The following is a 23,611-nucleotide window of genomic DNA, read 5'->3' as shown; positions in this document are numbered from 1 at the left end:
TTTGTCCAGGGGGTCCCAAAGAGTTGGACTCGACTGTGCGACTGAACAACAAATGGCCCAGGCTCACCAGATCTCAGAAGCCAAGCAGGTTCAGCCCTGGTTAATACTGAGATGACGGGAGACCTCCAAGGAAGCCCAAGGCTGCTGTGCAGAGGCATGCAATGGTCCACCACCCCTCTTTGTTTCATGCCTTCACTTGTGTAAGAAGGGGCCAGGATAACTAAGCACTGATACAACCCTTCCTGTACTCCTGCTCATGATCTGCCTAGTTCACAGAATCAGCATTGCTGACAGATGGCCATCTAGAAGATATTGGATATACCGCCCTCCACTCCAAAGAGTCTCAGAGCGGCTCACAATCTCCTTCCCCTTCCTCCCCCCACAACAGACACCCTGTGAGGTAGATGAAGATATTGATTTATATCCCGCCCTCCACTCCGAAGAGTCTCAGAGCGGCTCACAATCTCCTTTCCCTTCCTCCCCACAACAGACACCCTGTGAGGTGGGTGGGGCTGAGATGGCTCTCCCAGCAGCTGCCCTTTCAAGGACAACCTCTGCCAGAGCTCTGGCTGACCCAAGGCCATTCCGGCAGGTGCAAGTGGAGGAGTGGGGAATCAAACCCAGTTCTCCCAGATAAGAGTCTGCACACTTAACCATTACACCAAATTGGCTCTCTAGCCGTCTAGCCTGTTTAAAAACCTCCAAGGAAGCAGAGCCCACCACCTATTTGAAGACAGTGATTGTATCACCTCTCAGTTGACTCCTGTCCACTTTAAACATGCCCAGCTCCTTCAACCCTTCCTCATAGGACTTGGTCTCCAGACCCCTCACCATCTTCATTGCCCTTCCTCCCCTTCACCGGCAATCTTTAAATAGCAGCTAGACGAACGCTGATCCTGATAGAGCAGGGGGTTGGCCTAGATGACCTGAATGGCACCTTCTGGCTCTAAGATTCTACGATCTCTGCTCCACATCTTCATCCATTCCCCTCTGGAAGCTGCCCGTCTTGTAGTGGGCCTCCGATTCCTGCAGCAGAATTCCACGTGGGAATTACTCTTTGGGTGAAGAAGTCCTGCCTTTGATCTGCTCTAATTAGAGCTCCAATTAGCAGGACTGGGAGAAAACTGTGAGGGGAAACCAAGGCTTCACTCTTGGAAAAAAATTCTCTTACCCATGTCAAGTTTTGAGTTAATAGGAGTTACCTGACTAGGCGGCCGCCACAGCATCATTATGGGGGGGTCTGTAGAAAAAAGTAACACTCCAGGAGCACCTAAAATCTAACAAAATTTGTGCAAGGGACATGCTCTCATGAGCCGCTGCTTTCTTCAGCGGAAGCTAGAATGAGAGTCCATAGACCCTGACTCCTTATCTATCAGAGAGTGGAATGATTTCAGATGCCGAATGCTATTCTCATTCACCCACTATTGTCATCAGGGGTCATTAGGCACAAGCAGTGCTCCGAGTTAGCATGAGCTAGCTCACAGATTTTTGGCTCCCAGCTCACATATTCTTGTCTTAGCTCAGGAAGGATGACCCCAGAGCACACAAATTCATGCAGCAGCTCACAACTCTCACGCCAGTAGCTCACAAAGTAGAATTTTTGCTCACAAGACTCTGCAGCTTAGAGGGAAATTGGCCACAAGGTATACATGATCCAACATGGCTCTTTTGATGCTCGTCTCAGGGGAAGGCCTCGGCCTCTCTGCCCTGTTGCTGGACCTCCAGAGAAACTGGTTGACCACTGTGTGAGACAGGAGGCTGGACTAGATGGACCCTCCCTGGTCTGATTCAGCTGGGTTCTTCTGAGGGGAAGGTCTTAGCCAGAGGCGTCACTAGGGCAGGGCCAAGGGGGCCATTGGCCCCCCCCCCCTAGAGCATTCTCATTGGCCCCCTAGGGCTCTTTTGAAGGCAGCAGGCGGCAAGCAATCACAGTCTTTATTGGCGGGAGACGCGGGGAGGCTCTTTCAAGGCAGTGGCGAAGCGAGAGAAGGCTGGGAGGGAAGAGGAAAGCGCAGCTCTCCGCAGGCAGGCATCAGAGGGCGAGCAGGCAAACCAGGGAAGGGAGGACGTTGCGAGCCAACCAGCGAGGGAAAGGAGGCTTTAGACGCGCGGGGCGCAGGAGGGAAGGGAAGGGGGCAGGCAGGCAGAGAGCGAGGGAGTCCCTCACGCAGGAGGAAAACAGGCGGCATCGGCCGCGCTCGCAGCAGCAAGAGGAGGAGCGGGTGAGGGGTAGCGCAGGAGCATTGCCGGCAGTGCGCATGAGCGCCAGTGCTGAAGACTCCGCACCGCAGGCGCTGCTGCTGGCGGCGGGGGAGGAGGGGGCAGGCGACGAGGACCCGAAGCGGGCTTCTTTCTCGCTGGTTCTCGCCAGGTGCGCTGAGCTCCCCCAGCCGCCGCTCTCGGCTAGCAACTGGTCTTGCACAAGCCCGCGCCGCCGCCAGCGCCTTGGGAGGGACGGACTGATGGAAGAAGTAGTTTGCAGAACGAGCAGCGCCTCTCCTCAAGTTTCGGGACGGTTACCGTCCCCAAATCTTTCGGCTTCTCCAGGCGGAGGCTTCCTTTGTTCGAATGCGAGGGATTTAGCACCTCTGGGCAGCGCACGAGGACTGCTGCTCTTCCCTCCGAGTCCGGCACACTTGGCCCCAGGGTGCAACCGACTTGGCCCCAGGGTGCAACCCACGCACTTGGCCCCAGGGTGCAACCCACCCCAGTGACGCCACTGGTCTTAGCCTCTCTGCACTGTTGTTGGCTCTCCAAAGGATCTGGCTGGCCGCTGTGTGAGACAGGAGGCTGGACCAGATGGACCAACACTGGTCTGATCCAGCAGGGCTCTTCTGAGGTTCTTCTCAGGGGAAGGCCTCGGCCTCCATGCCCTGTTGTTGTCCCTGCAGAGGAACTGGCTGACCTCTGTGTGAGACAGGAGGCTGGAATAGATGGATCCTCCCTGGTCTGATCCAGCAAGGATCTTCTGATGTTCTTCTCAGGGGAAGGCCTCAGCCTCTCTGCCCTGTTGCTGGACCTCCAGAGGAACTGGTTGACCTCTGTGTGAGACAGGAGGCTGGACTAGATGGACCCTCCCTGGTCTGATCCAGCAGGGCTCTTCTGATGTTCTTCTCAGGGGAAGGCCTCGGCCTCTCTTCCCTGTTGTTGGTCCTCCAGAGGAACTGGCTGGCCACTGTGTGAGACAGGAGGCTGGACTAGATGGACCTTCCCTGGTCTGATCCAGCAAGGATCTTCTGATGTTCTTCTCAGGGGAAGGCTTTGGCCTCTCTGCCCTGTTCTTGGCCCTCCAGAAGAACTGGCTGTCCTCTGTGTGAGACAAGATGCTGGACTAGGTGGACCCTTACTTGTCTGACCCAGCAGGGCTCTTCCAATGTGCTCAAGTAAAAGTTCCCACAATAAAACCCGTTAGGATTTCGGAAATTCCAAGGGATTGGAACTTACAGTTGTTTTCTCTTTCAGAACGGAATCTACAAGACCTAGCCCACTGTTGTCCCACTTCTGAGTGTGATTAATAGCAATTTTCTTTTGCTGAAATCTTCCTTCAGCACAAAATACTGACACCCAGGGAATTACCCACAGCTCTGGGAGCATTCTGTACAGCTCTTGGCACACTAAAGGAGCCCAACGAACCCGTAAGGAGAATCTGAAGTGGAAAGAGCAACAGAAGACATGTTGAATTCGACTCTCAAAACCAACCTATTTGTTAAAATAAAATAAAATCATCCAAGGAGTACCTTCCTAAACTTTTATTTGCAAACTGCATTTCTACTCTGGGTTTCACAAAGAGTACTAACGATAAAAAGAACTTAAAACCGGATCGTCTTCTCAGAGACAAGGGAGCTAACAAAAAACAGGATAAAAGAACACTGCCGAAGGCGGAACGGTCCGCACATGGGGTGGTGCAGGCGGAAGCCAAGCTCCAGCTTGAAGGAATGTTGGTCCAAGAGAAATAAAAAAGAGCAGAGACTGGAGGGAATATGCTGTCACCGGGGACTTCTTGGTGCTGGCCCCTGCTGTCCTTTGGTTTATGGGGGTAGCGGCCCGCGCATGGGCCCTCGCGGAGGCACCAGGGGTCTTTGGGCAGGACGAGGGGGCAGAGGGATCCGCTGGTAGCCATAAGGAGGAGGGCGAGGGGGTCCGTTGTACCCATGGGGCGGCATCAAGGGAGGGGGTCCACGCATCCCGTGCGGCGGCATGGGCCCAGGGTGACCTGGAGGAAGAAGAAGAGGCACAGACTTTAGACCAGGGGCAGCCAAACTTGCTTAACGTAAGAGCCACGTAAAATGTCAGATGTCTGAGAGCCACAAGACGTGAACATCCGATGTTTGAGAGCCACAGGCAGGCAGATAGCTGGGGGAAAGGGAGGTAAAAAGAAAGCAACTTTAAATGCATTCTCCAAGCTGCTGGCTAGGCTTGGAGATCTGAAGAGACACCCGCCTTCTTCCAAGCCAGCTGACGGGGCAGTGGGGGTTTCAAGAGCCACATGGGAGCCCACTCTCAGCCCATCATTTATTTTATTTACGTTATATTTATATCCCGCCCATTCCATACAGACTCAAGGTGGCTAGCAGCATAAAATAAGACAGTAAACAAAAACAATATTAAAACAATAAAACAATCAGATAAATGACAACGGTGCTACTTCAGGCAGATCGTATAATATTTTCCTTCTCATGTGCCAAGATCCTGGGCAGTTAGTAACCAAAGCGCTCTGGATCCAGATGTGGTGGCAGCCATTGGCCATGCTGGCTGGGGCTGATGGGAGTTGTAGGCAAGAAACATCTGGAGAGCTACCGTTGGCCACCCCTATTATATGCCATCCGAAACAGTTCAGTCTTGCAGGCCCTGCGGAACTGTGATAAATCCCGCAGGACCCTGATGGCTTCTGGGAGGGTGTTGCAGAGTACTGGGGCCCCAAACGAGAAGGCGTCTGCTCTGGTGGAGTTGAGCCTAGCCTCCTTTAGCCCATGGGAAAGGGCAGACTGTACATTTACAGAAATCAATAAAATAACTAAATAAATGTGGCTCCCAAGCCACGGTTTGGCCACCCCGGCTTTGGGCAGGAGACGGAAAGACCTTGTCCCCGAAACATCCACCCAATTCCAATGTTGATTTGGGACGCTCGTTTCGAAGGAACAGAAGACTCAATGGAAAGTCCACCCCCTTATTCATATGAACATGTGAAGTTGCCTTCTACTGAATCTGACCCTCAGTCTATCAAAGTCAGTCTTGTCTACTCAGACTGGCAGCGGCTCTTTCTCCAGGGTCTCCAGCTGAGGTTATTCATGCCTACTTGCCTGGACCCTTTTGAGTTGGAGAGATGCCGGGGATTGAACCTGGGATCTTCTGCTTCCCAAGCAGATGCTCTACCACTGAGCCACCATCCCTCATATGCCTGCTAATACTGTTCTAGGGCCCAGAATGAAAAATGGTGCTCCGCAATTTCTTCTCCGTGTGCAATGACCAAAATTCAATGCTCAGCAGCCTGTGCAAACGATGGTGGGAAAAGCTGTGAAAACCTTGTGAGAAAAGGTCACATCTGCTACTGGAAAGACTTCCGCAGCATTTAACTTTTTTAATCTTCAAGCCCCAACTCCTTGTGCACTAACACCAGGGCCATCGTGGGGCACCAATTCTGAACCACTGATGCGCACAAGGGTGGAAATTTTGCAGCCCCATGCCTCCTGTTTCCCCATGCCCTCTCTCTTCAGGTGGACTCCGGCTGGGGAAAAGAAACTGGACATCACAGCGCAGGGCCCTGTGCAGGTGAGAGCTTGAATGCATGGTCAGGTGAGGCTTTCTCTGCTCAGCATTTTTAAAAAGGACATTTGGAGACCAGCTAGCGGCAGGATGAATGGTGGACGGGTTTGAGCGGAGGGAACCTGAAGAAAAGGCACAGGAACTGTGGGGATGTTTTCACGGATACGGTTTCAGAAAACATTCAGCTAGCACAAGCTTCTCATCTTTATTCTAAAGTTATGGTGAAATGCTTTCCATTTTTTCTTATCATGCATTAGAATCTAACTTGCCGGAACTGGCTATTCCCAAGCAGTTCAAAAGCATGGCCTTATTTTTAATTTTTTTTTAAAAAGAAACATACTGTTAAGACTTTTGCCAATTTTGTTCTGTTGTTATGGTTTGTTATTTTATTAAAAACTAAAATAAAGAAGTTTTTTTTAAAAAAATGAAAAGGCACAGCAAGCCTCCAGGCATACAGGTGGAGCCTGGAGACCCCCCCCCCACCAAAATGCCTACTGTTCTCCAGACTACATAGACCAGTTTCCCTGGAGAAAATCTAAATTTGAGTCCGGCAGCAACTCAGAGGCCAACAAATTCTTGGGCAGGGGGGCGGGGGGGGAGGAAGTTTTTGAGATTCAGAGCTTCCTTTGTCAGATACCTCTATCGGCCACTTTGACTCTGGGAAGCTGGCACCCCAAAAATCTGGTTGGTCTTTAAGCTCCAACTGAACTCAAAACTACCTAAACAACAGAAGACCAACACGGCTACCCACCAAATCAACCTGGAGAAAAAAGATGCTTCAGAGGGGGCACACCCGCTGAGGCCCCGCCCCCCCAGGCTCCACTCCCAAATATCCAGGAATTTCTCCACCCTGAGTTGGCAACCAACCCGCCGATCCCCCTCTGCCCACTCTCACTGAGGGTATTTCCACGCTGAAGCCCATGTGGAAGAGAAAAGTGCGGGCTGCTCAACTTACCCATGGGAGATCCAAAGTGAGGCCCCCGGGGCGGCATGCCCATAGGGGGTGGGCCAGGGTGGGGCATGCCCGGAGGGGGGCGGGGAGGGGGCTGACCTCCTGCCCCCGGCGGCCCCGGGTGGTGTGGGCCCATCCCCGGCATCCCATGATGTACTTGCATCTGCGGCATTCCTGGAAAAAGAACAAACACCATGGAGGGAAGAAGAAGAAGAGGCTGGATTTATCCCCCGCCCTTTGTGAACATATGCCTTATACTGAATCACACCCTCCGTGGACCATCAAAGTCAGTCTTGTCTCCTCAGACTGGCAGCGGCTCTCCAGGGTCTCCAGCTGAGGTGTTTCACCTCTCCTTGCCTGGACCCTTTTGAGTTGGAGATGCCGGGATTGAACCTGGGACCTTCTGCTTACCAAGCAGATGCTCTACCACTGAACCACCGTCCCTCCCCAAAGGAGTTAACCAAAGGAGTCTCAAAGTGGCTTACAAATCTCCTTTCCCTTCCCCTCCCCACAACAGAGACACTGTGGGGTAGGTGGGGATGAGAGAGCTCTTCTCTTCTCCAGATGTGTAAATGCCCTGCAGCAGCTCCTTGGGGCATGCCTCCACTCCCCCCACCCCTTCAGCCACCCCCAGTGCCCTGACAGGGCTGTTCACCCGCAGCAGCACAAAGTCCGGAAGTGTACCTGGATGCATCCCTCCGGGAGGGAACGGGTGTGGGTGAGGAGGATGTGCCCCAGCAGGAGCAGCTCCAGAAGGGGGTCCCGGGGCTCCAGCGCCTGGTGGCATGGGTGGAGGGGGCATGGCCGGAGGCATTCCAGGCGGCATGGCTCCCGGAGGCGGCACTGGTGGGGGGAACGATCCTGGCGGTGGGATGCCTGGAATGGGAAAAGCAGAATGCTGAAAAGCGAGAGACAGCGAACAAACTTCACAGCTTCAAAGAGAAAAACAACCGCTCTTTGTTAGAAGGGAATATTATGCACACGTTTACTGTAGCAGCAAAGAGAACACAGCTGAAGGCACAAAATGCAGGAGAAACGGACCAGCCATGAGTCTATTACTGCCCACACCTGGAATTACCCTCCACCCGAGCTCTGCCTGCAGCTAGGCTGCATTCGGAGTCTCAGCCCCCCCAGTTCTGTTTTTCTTAAGCAGTTGAGTCAGCTGGGCCTGTGGAAAACCCTCAACGGATGCCTGAATTAGAGATGTGAAGGCTGGGGGAAAAAACTGGGAAAATTCTTTACAAACAGAAAGTCAATTATTCATATTTCCTCTCCACTCTATTAAATAAAAATAAAAAGAAGAAAGAGATATTGGATTTATATCCCGCCCTCCACTCCAAATCTCAGAGCGGCTCACAATCTCCTTTCCCTTCCTCCCCCACAACAGACACCCTGTGAGGTGGGTGGGGCTGAGAGAGCTCTCACAGCAGCTGCCCTTTCAAGGACAACCTCTGCCAGAGCTATGGCTGACCTAAGGCCATTCCAGCAGCGGCCCTTTCAAGGACAACCTCTGCCAGAGCTATGGCTGGCCCAAGGCCATTCCAGCAGCTGCAAGTGGAGGAGTGGGGAATCAAACCCGGTTCTCCCAGATAAGAGTCCGCACACTTAACCACTACACCAAACTGGCTCTCATAAGAAGAATTGAAGAGAGGGGATTAAAATAAAGCATTCCATAATAAATTTCCCACCTTTTTCCCTGATATTTCGAGAAAAAATAAAAAAGGCTTCAGGAAAAATTCAGAAAACCCCCCGTTTTTTTTCCCGAAGCCTTTTTAAATTTTTTTCTCAAAATATTAGAAAAATGGAAAAAGGGGGGGGGATGATTATGGAATGCTTTATTTTAATACAATGAATAAAATATTTTAAGACAAGGTGTTCCAATATTTTCCAAATCATTTCTAAGAAATATGTATGATATCAGATTATTCTAATTTCTGTGCACTGAGGACAAGCAAGTCCTAGTCATGCCCATTCATTGAAATTTAGTCCTGCACTCCCTTCTATACACTTCCCCCCCCCCTCTTTATAGGAGAATTAGTTTTTTATTTTTATTTAATACTGTGGAGGGGAAATATGAGTAACTGTTACTTCTGGATTTTTAAAAAATTGTTTTGTGGAGCTTTTTTTTGTCTGCTCCACATAAACAGTTCAGGAGATTGTTGCTCCATTTGTTACAATTGCAAATAAATAATTATTTAAAAAGTAAATTCTGTTTGTCATAACTGTTTGGATAACACTCTATTTTTAATATGCTAGTTGGGATAATTACATGCCAAGTAGAATTGCCCATAGCCATACTTTAAGTTCCTAAAGTAACAAAATGACTTTCCTTCTGGAAAAGAAAAAAGAAGCACTAAGGTAGCTTTTTTTTTTTTTTGTAATTTTTCCAAAAATTTCCATTTTTCCCCCCAAGCTTCAAAATTTCTGGAAATTTTACATCTCTATCCTGAACATGTTAACAGAGCCCATAAACTGACGTTGAATCCTGATGAGCTACTTGTCAACGATGAGGCTAGCTGAGGAGCTGGTTTGTCTCCAAGTTCACGTCAAGCTTGAAAGCCCTTCGCGGCCTGCGCCCACGTCTCTGAGGGACCGTCTCCCTCTTCACATCCCTGTGTGCCAACTTGTGCCTTCACGCTGCCACCTGCTGGCTGTTCCCCCCATTTGGGGTGGCACACTTGGCACTGAACACTGCTTACACGGCCATCTGACAGCAATGAGGATCCTGTGGATTTAGCTGGAGGTGTCTGTGAGTTTCCTGCCTTGTGCAGGGGTTGGACTAGATGACCCTGGAGGTCCCTTCCCACTCTAGGATTCTATGACTGTTAAGAGCGGTTCCTCAGTGGAACAGGCTTCCTCCTCGAGAGGTGGTGGTCTCTCCTTCCTTGGAGGTTTTTCAACAGAGGCTAGATGGCCATCTGACAGCAATGAGGATCCTGTGAATTTAGGGGAAGGTGTTTGTGAGTTTCCTGCATTGTGCAGGGGTTAGACTAGATGACCCTGGAGGTCCCTTCCAACTCTAGGATTCTATGACTGTTAAGAGCGGTTCCTCAGTGGAACAGGCTTCCTCCTCGAGAGGTGGTGGTCTCTCCTTCCTTGGAGGTTTTTCAACAGAGGCTAGATGGCCATCTGACAGCAAAGAGGATCCTGTGAATTTAGGGGGAGGGGTTTGTGAGTTTCCTGCCTTGTGCAGGGGGTTGGACTAGATGACCATGGAGGACCCTGGAGGTCCCTTCCAACTCTAGGATTCTACGTATATGGGAATTGAAATCTTCCATTCTGTAAGATACACTGCATTTTTTTTTCTTAAAGTCTCGATTTGGATACAAAACTGTAGTGCCCAGAGGTTCCCTGAACCACCTCCCCACTGCCTGGAAGGAGGCCAGACTTAGGTGTATTGCCAGGGCACGTTGTCTTCTTCCTGCCACAAGACCAGGTTTTATATATAGGGCCCAGCCCACCCTAATTCTTCCCCCCTAAAGGGCTCAACAATTTCCAGCTCCCCAAAGCCGGTACTGAATTTTACCCTCTCTTATGGTAGGGCTGATCAGTCATGTTACCTGGCAAGCCACTGACACAGAGTCAAGTTACAAAAGTTAAAGAAAAGTTTATTTAACAGGGCAGGTAGACCCCAATACCGTGTAAAAGGAAATAACAAAGCCTTAACTAGCTATTGCCTCACCCTTAAGAACATAAGAGAAGCCCTGTTGGATCAGGCCAATGGCCCCTCCAGTCCAACACTCTGGGCCAAACTTGCTTAACATAAGAGCCACATAGAATAAATGTTAGATGTTTGAGAGCCACAAGACACGAACGTCAGGTGTTTCATAGAATCCTGGAGTTGGAAGGGATCTCCAGGGTCATCTAGTCCAACCCCCTGCACAATGCAGGAAACTCACAAACACCTCCCCCTAAATTCACAGGATCCTCATTGCTGGAGGATCGATGTTTTTAGGTTTTAAATGTTTTGACTGTTTTAACTGTTTATATATTTAAATGCTAACTTAATTTTATGCCTTATTATCTGTTGTGAGCCGCCCTGAGCCACTTTTGTGGGAAGGGCGGGATATATATAATAAAATAAATAAATAAACAAACAAACAAACAAGCACCTCCCCCTAAATTTACAGGATCTTCATTGCTGTCAGATGGCCGTCTAGCCTCTTTGGAAAAACCTCCAAGGAAGGAGAGCCCACCACCTCCTCAAGAAGGAAGTCTGTTCCACTGAGGAACCGCTCGAACGGTCAGGAATCCTAGAGTTGGAAGGGACCTCCAGGGTCATCTAGTCCAACCCCCTGCACAATGCAGGAAACTCACAAACTTGCTATTCATACTGTTATAAGGTTCGATGTTTTTAGGTTTTAAATGTTTTGACTGTTTTAACTGTTTATATATTTAAATGCTAACTTAATTTTATGCCTTATTATCTGTTGTGAGCCGCCCTGAGCCACTTTTGTGGGAAGGGCGGGATATAAATCATAAATAAATAAAATAAATAAATAAACAAGCACCTCCCCCTAAATTCACAGGATCTTCATTGCTGTCAGATGGCCATCCAGCCTCTGCTGAAAAACCTCCAAGGAAGGAGAGCCCACCACCTCCTGAGGAAGCCTGTTCCACTGAGGAATTGTTCTAACGGTCAGGAAGGTCTTCCTAATGTTGAGACGGAAACTCTTTAGATTTAATTTCAACCCATTGGTTCTGGTCCTACCTTCTGGGGCCACAGAAAACAATTCCACACCATCCTCTATAGGACAGCCCTTCAAGTACTTGAAGATGGTGATCCTATCACCTCTCAGTCGCCTCCTCTCCAGGCGAAACATCCCCAGCTCCTTCAACCTTCCTTGGTCTCCAGACCCCTCATCACCTTCGTCGCCTGCCTCTGGACCCCTTCCAGCTTGTCTATATTGAGATCCGCAAGACAGATGGAAGGCAGGCAGGCAAATAGATGAGGGAGGGGGAGGTTGAAAGAAAGCAACTTTAACTTTGAACACATCGTCCAAGCCGCCAGCCAACGGGGCAGTGGGGGATTCGAGAGCCACACAACACATGCGAAAGAGCCACACATGGCTCCCGAGCCACAGTTTGGCCACCTCTGGCTTAGCCCATTTCAAAACGTGCCCCCTGGCAAGACACAAACTGTCAGCTAAAGGTACTATAACAGCTGCTTTCTGGAGTTCAGGACATCAACAAATAAGCCATGCTGGCTGGAGGGCTGCAGTGCGGAGGCGGAAGGCAGCAAACCTGTCCCTGTCTTCCTTTCTTACTGCAATCCCTAGCCCATGTGACTGTTAATCCACATGGGTAAACCCTGCTGCTCTGGAAACCATCCTGACCAGGGCCAGAAGGGACTGCTGGGGGGGGGGAGAGCTGTGCTACGTCCACTGACAACTCCCACTGGGTCTTGGTTTTTCCTCTGGAACCATTTGGGGCTCTTTAGCTTGGAGGAATGTCAACCGAGGGGTGACATCATAGAGGTCTACAAGATTATGCACGGGACTGAGAAGGTAGAGAAAGAAGTACGAGAACTTGTGAACATTCAATGAAATTGCTGAGCAGTCAGGTTAGAATGGATAAAAGGAAGTCCTTCTTCACCCAAAGGGTGATTAACACGTGGAATTCACTGTCACAGGAGGTGGCGGCAGCTACAAGCATAGCCAGTTTCAAGAGGGGAATGGATAACCATCTGGAGCAGAGGTCCATCAGTGGCTATTAGCCACAGCGTATTGCTGGAACTCTCTGTCTAGGGCAAGTGATGCTCCGTATTCTTGGTGCTGGGGGAGGAGGCACAGTGGGAGGCCTGATCCAACATGTCTTCTCTTACATTCTTATGTCTGGGGCAGTGATGCTCTGTCTTCTTGGTGCTTGGGGGGGGGGGGCATAGTGGGAGGGCTTCTAGCCCCGCTGGTGGACCTCCTGATGGCACCTGGTTTTTTGGCCACTGTGCGAGACAGTGTTGGACTGGATGGGCCATTGGCCTGATGCTCTGTCTTCTTGGTGCTTTGTAGGGGGGGGGGGTGGCACAGTGGGAGGGCTTCTAGTCTCCTGGCCCCACTGGTGGACCTCCTGATGGCACCTGGGGGTTTTTGGCCACTGTGTGACAGAGAGCGTTGGACTGGATGGATCCCTGGCCTGATCCAACATGGCTTCTCTGATGTTCTTTGCCCTTACAACAGGCTGATGTACCAGCTCTAAACACAGTGTGAGGAGGCAAGAAGCAAACCCATGCAGGCTTACCTGGTGGGGTGACCCCCGGTCCCAAGGTCGTAACGACAGGGGTGGGCACGGAAGGTGGGGGAGGGGCATCTGCGAAGAGCTGGTGAGGCCGGTCCGCCTGCGAGAGCGGGTTCTGGGCAGCCAGGAGGCGCTCGGCCGCCGAGCCGTGCCTTTCGCCCTTGGAATCCTTCTTGAAGGCGTAGGAGACCGTGATGGGGCGGTTGCAGAGGTACTGTCCATTCATGGCCTCGATGGCCGCGTCGGAAGCGTCGAAGCTGGCGAAGTTGATGAAGGCGTAGCCCTTGGAGTTGCCTGTGTCCGGGTCCCGCATGATCTTGGGGGTCTGCAGGATGACCCCGAAGGCGCTGAACGTGTCGTAGAGCAGCTTCTCGTCGATCTCCGGGTCCAAGTTGCCGATGAAGATGTTGGCGCCCACGTCCAGGTTCTTGTTGTGGGCCGAGGCCTTGTTGACCCGGATGGGCTTCCCGTACAGCTTGATCATGTTCATGATTTTGATGGCGTAGTCGGCGTCCTCCTCGCTGAGGAATTCCACGAATCCATAGCCTGGAAGGAGAGGACAGTCAGAAGAAGAAGAACTGCAGATTTATACCCCGCCCTTCTCTCTGAATCAGAGACTCAGAGCGGCTGACAATCTCGTGTATCTTCTCCCCCCACAACAGACATCTTGTGAGGTGGGTGGGGCTGAGAGGGCTCTCCCAGAAGCTGCCCTTTCAAGGACAGAGTTTCAGAGTGGCCGACAATCTCCTTTATCTTCCTTCCCCTCAATAGACACCCTGTGAGGTGGGTGGGGCTGAAAGCTCTCTCCCAGAAGCTGCCCTTTCAAGGACAGGGTCTCAGAGCGGCCTACAATCTCCTTTCTTTTCCTTCCCCTCAATAGACACCCTGTGAGGCGGTGGGGGGAGGCTGAGACAGCTCTCACAGAAGCTGCCCTTTCAAGGACAGAGTCTCAGAGTGGCCTACAATCTTCTTTCCCTTCCTCCCCCACAACAGACACCCTGTGAGGTGGGTGGGGCTGAGAGGGCTCTCACAGCAGGTGCCCTTTCAAGGACAACCTCTGCCAGAGCTAATGGTGAACCCAAGGCCAATCCAGCAGGTGCAAGTGGAGGAGTGGGGAATCAAACCCGGTTCTTCCAGATAAGAGACCACACACTTAACCACTACACCAAACTGGCCAATGGCCCATCCAGTCCAACACTCTGTGTCACACAGTAGCCAATATATATGTGTGTGTACACACATACATACATACTGTGGCTAATAGCCACTGATGGACCTCTGCTCCATATTTTTATCTAACCCCCTCTTGAAGCTGGCTATGCTTGTAGCTGCCACCACCTCCTGTGGCAGTGAATTCCACATGTTAATCACCCTTTGGGTGAAGAAGTACTTCCTTTTATCCGTTCTAACCTTGACTGCTCAGCAATTTCACTGAATGCCCACGAGTTCTCATATTGTGAGAAAGGGAGAAAAGGACTTTTGCAAACACTCATAGGTGGGCCTTTCCCACTTTCCTAATAGGAAAAGCAACCGGGGGCTCTACCTGAACTTCCCTCTTTGGCCCCTCAGTAGTTCACTGTCCCACATCATTTTAACTTTTTTTCAATCAGAGATTAAAATGTGGAATTTCCTGCCAGTGGATGTAGTGTAGGGGATTACACTGATTAGCTGTACACATTTCTATCTACCTCCTTCCCAGTTCTAGGCCCTCCCTCAAAAACAGGCACGCTCCCATTTCTCCCTAGGACCTCAAGAAATGTCCCTACAAACACAGGGATGACAACCATAAAGGACTTCTATGGATTGGGGGGGGGGCAGGATTCTAACTGATTCCTGCAGCAGATCTCTGACCCCCGCCCCCCCCCACACACACTGCTTTTGTGGGGAGGGGGGGTTAATCTCCTGTCCCTCGGAAGCAGAAATTTGAAATACACACACACACACACACACACACACACTGTGGCTAATAGCCACTGATGGACCTCTGCTCCATATTTTTATCTAACCCCTTCTTGAAGGTGGCTATGCTTGTGGACGCCACCACCTCCTGTGGCAGTGAATTCCACATGTTAATCACCCTTTGGGTGAAGAAGTACTTCCTTTTATCCGTTTTAACCTGTCTGCTCAGCAATTTCATCGAATGCCCACGAGTTCTTGTATTGTGAGAAAGGGAGAAAAGTACTTCTTTCTCTACTTTCTCCATCCCATGCATTATCTTGTAAACTTCTATCATGTCACCCCGCAGTCGACGTTTCTCCAAGCTAAAGAGCCCTAAGCGTTTCAACCTTTCTTCATAGGGAAGGTGTTCCAGCCCTTTAATCATTCTAGTTGCCCTTCTCTGGACTTTCTCCAATGCTATAATATCCTTTTTGAGGTGCGGCGACCAGAACTGCACACAGTACTCCAAATGAGACCGCACCATCGATTTATACAGAGGCATTATGATACTGGCTGATTTGTTTTCAATTCCCTTCCTAATAATTCCCAGCATGGTGTTGGCCTTTTTTATTGCAAATGCACTAAATGCAGCAGGAGGAAAAGGCGGCAAGGCAGCCGAGCTCATATGTGGAATCCAGTCCAGAGTACAGATTATAGAATCATAGAATTGGAAGGGACCTCTGGGGTCATCTACTCCAACCCCCTGCACAATGCAGGAAACTCACAAACACCTCCCCCTAAATTCACAGGATCAAAAACTGGCTGAGTAATAGGAAGCAGAGAGTGAGTATAAATGGGCAGTCTTCGCAGTGGAGGACGGTAAGCAGTGGGGTGCCGCAGGGCTCGGTACTGGGTCCCATCCTCTTTAACTTGTTCATAAATGATTTAGAGTTGGGAGTGAGCAGTGAAGTGGCCAAATTTGCGGATGACACTAAATTGTTCAGGGTGGTGAGAACCAGAGAGGATTGTGAGGAACTCCAAAGGGATCTGTTGAGGCTGGGTGAGTGGGCGTCAATGTGGCAGATGCGGTTCAATGTGGCCAAGTGCAAAGTAATAAGCACATTGGGGCCAAGAATACCAGCTACAAAAACAAGTTGATGGGGTGTGAACTGGCAGAGACGGACCAAGAGAGAGATCTTGGGGTCATGATAGATAACTCACTGAAAGTGTCAAGACAGTGTGCGTTTGCAATAAAAAAGGCCAACACCATGCTGGGAATTATTAGGAAGGGAATTGAAAACAAATCAGCCAGTATCATAATGCTCCTGTATAAATCGATGCTGCGGTCTCATTTGGAGTACTGTGTGCAGTTCTGGTCGCCGCACCTCAAAAAGGATATTATAGCATTGGAGAAAGTCCAGAAAAGGGCAACTAGAATGATTAAAGGGATGGAACACTTTCCCTATGAAGAAAGGTTGAAACGCTTGGGACTCTTTAGCTTGGAGAAACGTCGACTGCGGGGTGACATGATAGAGGTTTACAAGATAATGCATGGGATGGAGAAAGTAGAGAAAGAAGTACTTTTCTCCCTTTCTCACAATACAAGAACTCGTGGGCATTCAATGAAATTGCTGAGCAGATAGGTTAAAACGGATAAAAGGAAGTACTTCTTCACCCAAAGGGTGATTAACATGTGGAATTCACTGCCACAGGAGGTGGTGGCGGCCACAAGTATAGCCACCTTCAAGAGGGGTTTAGATAAAAATATGGAGCACAGGTCCATCAGTGGCTATTAGCCACAGTGTATGTGTGTATATAACATTTTTTGCCACTGTGTGACACAGAGTGTTGGACTTGATGGGCCGTTGGCCTGATCCAACATGGCTTCTCTTATGTTCTTATGGATCAACATCTGGAGCAGAGGTCCATCAATGGCTATGAGCCACAGCATACTATTGGATCTCTCTGGGAAAGTGATGTTCCGTATTTTTGATGCTTGGGGGGCAACAGTGGGAGACCTTCTAGGATCCTGGCCCCACTGATGGACCTCCTGAGGGCACGTGGTGTTTTTTTGACCACTATGTGTTCAGAGTGTCGGACTGGATGGACCACTGGTCTGACCCAACACGGCTTATCGCGTTCTTACGTTAATGAGCTGGAAATTACTTCCAAGGTCAAGTGAGAGCCTGACCCTGGAGCCACATCCCAGTCCCAAATCCCCCCCTCTCCTGAAGATCTATCAGGCGGCAAATCCAACAACCCCACCTGCAAACCCCACCATGGCTCCATCAGTACTGCTTGGCAGGAGAAGATGAAGATATTGGATTTATATCCCGCCCTCCACTCCGAAGAGTCTCAGAGCGGCTCACAATCTCCTTTCCCTTCCTCCCCCACAACAGACACCCTGTGAGGTAGATGAAGATATTGGATTTATATCCCGCCCTCCACTCCGAAGAGTCTCAGAGCGGCTCACAATCTCCTTTCCCTTCCTCTCCCACAACAGACACCCTGTGAGGTAGATGAAGATATTGGATTTAGATCCCGCCCTCCACTCCGAAGAGTCTCAGAGTGGCTCACAATCTCCTTTCCCTTCCTCCCCCACAACAGACACCCTGTGAGGTAGATGAAGATACTGGATTTATATCCCGTCCTCCACTCCAAAGAGATTCAGAGCGGCTCACAATCTCCTTTATCTTCCTCCCCCACAACAGACACCCTGTGAGGTAGATGAAGATATTGGATTTATATCACGCCCTCCACTCCGAAGAGTCTCAGAGCAGCTCACAATCTCCTTTCCCTTCCTTCCCCACAACAGACACCCTGTGAGGTAGATGAAGATACTGGATTTATATCCCGTCCTCCACTCCAAAGAGATTCAGAGCGGCTCACAATCTCCTTTCCCTTCCTCCCCCACAACAGACACCCTGTGAGGTAGATGAAGATATTGGATTTATATCCCGCCCTCCACTCCGAAGAGTCTCAGAGCAGCTCACAATCTCCTTTCCCTTCCTCCCCCACAACAGGCACCCTGTGAGGTAGATGAAGATATTGGATTTATATCCCGCCCTCCATCCGAAGAGTCTCAGAGCGGCTCACAATCTCCTTTCCCTTCCTCCCCCACAACAGACACCCTGTGAGGTAGATGAAGATATTGGATTTATATCCCGCCCTCCATCCGAAGAGTCTCAGAGCGGCTCACAATCTCCTTTCCCTTCCTTCCCCACAACAGACACCCTGTGAGGTAGATGAAGATATTGGATTTATATCCCGCCCTCCACTCCGAAGAGTCTCAGAGCGGCTCACAATCTCCTTTCCCTTCCTTCCCCACAACAGACACCCTGTGAGGTAGATGAAGATATTGGATTTCTATCACGCCCTCCACTCCGAAGAGTCTCAGAGCGGCTCACAATCTCCTTTCCCTTCCTCCCCCACAACAGACACCCTGTGAGGTAGATGAAGATATTGGATTTATATCCCGCCCTCCACTCTGAAGAGTCTCAGAGCCGCTCACAATCTCCTCTACCTTCCTCCCCCACAACAGACACCCTGTGAGGTAGATGAAGATATTGGATTTATATCTCGCCCTCCACTCCGAAGAGTCTCAGAGCGGCTCACAATCTCCTCTACCTTCCTCCCCCACAACAGACACCCTGTGAGGTAGATGAAGATATTGGATTTATATCCCGCCCTCCACTCCGAAGAGTCTCAGAGCCGCTCACAATCTCCTCTACCTTCCTCCCCCACAACAGACACCCTGTGAGGTAGATGAAGATATTGGATTTATATCCCGCCCTCCACTCCGAAGAGTCTCAGAGCGGCTCACAATCTCCTCTACCTTCCTCCCCCACAACAGACACCCTGTGAGGTAGATGAAGATATTGGATTTATATCCCGCCCTCCACTCCGAAGAGTCTCAGAGCCGCTCACAATCTCCTCTACCTTCCTCCCCCACAACAGTCACCCTGTGAGGTAGATGAAGATATTGGATTTATATCCCGCCCTCCACTCCGAAGAGTCTCAGAGCGGCTCACAATCTCCTTTCCCTTCCTCTCCCACAACAGACACCCTGTGAGGTAGATGAAGATATTGGATTTAGATCCCGCCCTCCACTCCGAAGAGTCTCAGAGTGGCTCACAATCTCCTTTCCCTTCCTCCCCCACAACAGACACCCTGTGAGGTAGATGAAGATACTGGATTTATATCCCGTCCTCCACTCCAAAGAGATTCAGAGCGGCTCACAATCTCCTTTATCTTCCTCCCCCACAACAGACACCCTGTGAGGTAGATGAAGATATTGGATTTATATCACGCCCTCCACTCCGAAGAGTCTCAGAGCAGCTCACAATCTCCTTTCCCTTCCTTCCCCACAACAGACACCCTGTGAGGTAGATGAAGATACTGGATTTATATCCCGTCCTCCACTCCAAAGAGATTCAGAGCGGCTCACAATCTCCTTTCCCTTCCTCCCCCACAACGGACACCCTGTGAGGTAGATGAAGAGATTGGATTTATATCCCGCCCTCCACTCCGAAGAGTCTCAGAGCAGCTCACAATCTCCTTTCCCTTCCTCCCCCACAACAGGCACCCTGTGAGGTAGATGAAGATATTGGATTTATATCCCGCCCTCCATCCGAAGAGTCTCAGAGCGGCTCACAATCTCCTTTCCCTTCCTCCCCCACAACAGACACCCTGTGAGGTAGATGAAGATATTGGATTTATATCCCGCCCTCCATCCGAAGAGTCTCAGAGCGGCTCACAATCTCCTTTCCCTTCCTTCCCCACAACAGACACCCTGTGAGGTAGATGAAGATATTGGATTTATATCCCGCCCTCCACTCCGAAGAGTCTCAGAGCGGCTCACAATCTCCTTTCCCTTCCTCCCCCACAACAGACACCCTGTGAGGTAGATGAAGATATTGGATTTATATCCCGCCCTCCACTCCGAAGAGTCTCAGAGCGGCTCACAATCTCCTTTCCCTTCCTCCCCCACAACAGACACCCTGTGAGGTAGATGAAGATATTGGATTTATATCCCGCCCTCCATTCCGAAGAGTCTCAGAGCGGCTCACAATCTCCTTTCCCTTCCTCCCCCACAACAGACACCCTGTGAGGTAGATGAAGATATTGGATTTATATCCGGCCCTCCACTCCGAAGAGTCTCAGAGGGGCTCAAAATCTCCTTTCCCTTCCTCCCCCACAACAGACACCCTGTGAGGTAGATGAAGATATCGGATTTATATCCCGCCCTCCACTCCAAAGAGTCTCAGAGTGGCTCACAATCTCCTTTCCCTTCCTCCCCCACAACAGACACCCTGTGAGGTAGATGAAGATATTCGATTTATATCCCGCCCTCCACTCCGAAGAGTCTCAGAGCGGCTCACAATCTCCTTTCCCTTCCTCCCCCACAACAGACACCCTGTGAGGTAGATGAAGATATTGGATTTATATCCCGCCCTCCACTCCAAAGAGTCTCAGAGCGGCTCACAATCTCCTTTCCCTTCCTCCCCCACAACAGACACCCTGTGAGGTAGATGAAGATATTCGATTTATATCCCGCCCTCCACTCCGAAGAGTCTCAGAGGGGCTCACAATCTCCTTTCCCTTCCTCCCCCACAACAGACACCCTGTGAGGTAGATGAAGATATTGGATTTATATCCCGCCCTCCACTCCAAAGAGTCTCAGAGTGGCTCACAATCTCCTTTCCCTTCCTCCCCCACAACAGACACCCTGTGAGGTAGATGAAGATATCGGATTTATATCCCGCCCTCCACTCCGAAGAGTCTCAGAGCGGCTCAATCTCCTTTACCTTGATGCTGGCCGGTCACTCTGTCTTTGGGCATGTGGGTGTTCACGACTGGGCCCGCCTGGAGGAAGAGCTCCCACAGGAGGGGCTCGCTGACCTTCTCGTCCAGACCTCCCACGTACACGGTGGCATCTGAGAGGAAGAAAAAGAAACCGGCTTGGATATGCAGGCCGAGGCTACGCTCCCTTTTGCACGCCTTCGAAAAGGCTCCCAGGAACCAATTCCCGAGGCATCCAGCCCAGGGGACGACTCCACGCAATTCCTTCCGATTCCTCCTGAAAGCACAACTTTTTAACGAAGGGCACCGTTTAGATCTACCCACCCCTGCAAAAGAGTTTCCACTGAACTGCGTTTGCTCACGTTATTCCTCCCTGGCCTTTCCTCTCCCACTCCTAGCCTGAGCATGTGCAGAGTTCCAAGGGCACTCTGCGCATGCTCAGGCTCCCAGGCTGCCCTCTGGGTCTTCAGGCCGGCCCAAGGGCACTCTGCACATGCTCAGGGGCACTTCGCCTCCAGCCCGCGCGGCCCCAGCCTCCCCCACCCTCCGGGCGCCGCCATTTCCCTCACCCTGGTTCCTCTCCGAGATGGGCCCCGCCGCCATCTTGCCCGAAGCGCCGCGAAAAGCGACTCCGCCCTCTTCCGCCTCGAGCCGGAAATGGCGCAGGCCGGAGCAAGCCAGGCTGACGTCGCGTCGGCCATCTTGAGACGGGGCAAAAGGACGTGATCCCGTCGGGCCTTTCGCCAGCCCCTGCGGGAAGTCATCGGCGGCAAAGGTGGAAGAGCAAGCGCATGCGTCGTCCTCTCCCCGACTCCGCGCAAGGAGCCCCCATTTTTAAAGAGGGCGGAAGTTGAGGAACGGAAGCTGGGCAGGCCGGGGGAAAAGGTGCAGCTCCTATGACGTCATTTCCTTTAAATTCTCCCCGCCCACGCAAAAATGGAAAAAATCTCGACCAATCACAGCGAAAGCCCCTCCGTGCTTTCTACCTCTTTTTTTTAAAAAAAAAATTAAAAATGTTTTTCTGCAAGCCTGTGCATAAAACTGGTTTGCTTGGAAAATGCATATCTGATGTTTTTTAGTCTATTTTTATATTTATTATCAATATTTAATTGGCCTAGAAACCTTCGGATTCTGTCCCTTGGAATCGCCCTGCCTGTCCCTTCCTTCCAGCTCTGCAGTTCTAGGATGCCGTTGGGTTGCCAAGTTCAATCCAAGAAATATCTGGGCACTTTGGGGGTGGAGCCAGGAGACTTTGGGGGTGGAGCCAAGAGCAAGTTTGGGACAAGCATCTTTGAACCCCCAAGGGAGTTCTTCTGTCCATCACATTTAAAGGGACCGCACACCTTTTAAAATGCCTTCCCTCCACTGGAAAGAATGAAGGACAGGGGCACTTTCTTTGGGGGCTCATCATAGAATTGGACCCCCTGCTCCAATCCTTTTGAAACTTGGAGGGTGTTTTGGGGAGAGGCCTCAGATGCTACGCTAGAAATTTGGTGCCTCTACCTAAAAAAAAAAAAAAGGCTCCCCCAGATTCTCGTGGATCAATTCTCCATTATACCCTGTGGGAATCAGTCTCCATAGGAAATAATGGAGAGCCCAGCAGACATTTCCCTCCCCCCCCCACTTTCTGATGACCCTGAAGCGGGGGGAGGGCCTCCAAACCGGGGGGATTCCTGCCCCCACCTGGAGATTGGCAACCCTAATGATGCCACCTGCATCTCTCAGACTTAATTTCCTTCCACCACAGCTTTGCTTTTGATATAGCCTGGAGAGGAGGCAGCTGAGCATATGAACATATGAGACTGCCTTCTACTGAATCAGACCATCCGTCCATCAAAGTCAGTATTGTCTACTCAGACTGGCAGCGGCTCTCCAGGGTCTCAAGTTGAATTTTTTCATACCTATTTGCCTGGACCCTTTTTAGTTGGAGATGCCGGGGATTGAACCTGGGACCTTCTGCTTGCCAAACAGATGCTCTACCACTGAGCCACCACCCCTCCCCACCATCCCTGCATGGTGACAGGATCACCATATTCAAAGACTTGAAGGGCTGTCATATAGAGGATGGTGTGGAATTGGACCAGAACCAATGGGTTGAAATTAAATCAAAAGAGTTTCTGGCTCAACATTAGGAAGAACTTCTTGGCTGTTAGAGCAATTCCTTAGTGGAACAGGCTTCCTCCTGGAGAGGCGGTGGGCTCTCCTTCCTTGGAGGTTTTTAAACAGAGGCTAGAAGACCATCTGACAGCAATGAGGATCCTGTGAATTTAGGGGGAGGTGTTTGTGAGTTTCCTGCGTTGTGCAGGGGGTTGGACTAGAGACCCTGGAGGCCTCTTCCAATTCTATGATTCTATGATTGTTAAGAGCAGTTCCTCAGTGGAACAGGCTTCCTCCTTAGGAGGTGGTGGGCTCTCCTTCCTTGGAGGTTTTTAAACAGAGGCTAGATGGCCATCGGACAGCAATGAGGATCCTGTGAATTTAGGGGGAGGTACTTGTGAGTTTCCTGCATTGTGCAGGCGGTTGGACTAGATGACCCTGGAGGTCCCTTCCAACTTGATGATTCTGTTTCTAGGTCTGCTTATAGAAATGGGGCGATGCACTAGTCTGAGTCTTTTGCCAACTGGAAACCATCAGTCTCCCATTCTGATACGTCACTGCCTTTGTTGTTTTCCCACCCAAATGCTATCCAGACCAAACCTTCTTTCAGTTTGTTAATTTCACTATTTTGCCATTGGATTCTAACTTTGTTCCACTTTGCATGCTTAACCGCAGCCCACCAGCTGTTTGTAGCTCTGCTCATTGTACCCCATTCCATTGTCTGATGACGGATGCATGCACACGAAAGCTTACAGTCTGAATAGAAGTTTGTTGGTCTTAAAGGGGCTACTGGACTCCTGCTTTCCTCTATTGCTTCAGACCAACACGCCTGCCCACCGGGAAACCAATCCTGTTTCTCTATATTCCGTCCTTACAGTAGCCTCT

General features: G+C 50.6%; 1 protein-coding gene across 1 annotated transcript; it reads right to left on the bottom strand.

Annotated features, from left to right (window-relative positions):
* Positions 1 to 3,680: 3,680 nt before the first annotated feature.
* Positions 3,681 to 21,286, bottom strand: SF3B4 (splicing factor 3b subunit 4). Its single transcript, XM_060256549.1, has 6 exons — positions 21,199 to 21,286; positions 20,635 to 20,763; positions 12,953 to 13,495; positions 7,400 to 7,591; positions 6,719 to 6,889; positions 3,681 to 4,213 (listed from the first exon to the last, which is right to left on the bottom strand). Exons 1-6 carry the CDS (start codon positions 21,230 to 21,232, stop codon positions 4,029 to 4,031), a joined length of 1,254 nt encoding a protein of 417 aa, XP_060112532.1. The 5' UTR covers positions 21,233 to 21,286; the 3' UTR covers positions 3,681 to 4,028.
* Positions 21,287 to 23,611: the final 2,325 nt, after the last annotated feature.

This window comes from Heteronotia binoei, chromosome 1, assembly GCF_032191835.1.
Source record: "Heteronotia binoei isolate CCM8104 ecotype False Entrance Well chromosome 1, APGP_CSIRO_Hbin_v1, whole genome shotgun sequence".
NCBI lineage: Eukaryota > Metazoa > Chordata > Lepidosauria > Squamata > Gekkonidae > Heteronotia > Heteronotia binoei.
This window is presented reverse-complemented; position numbering and strand designations above follow the sequence as displayed.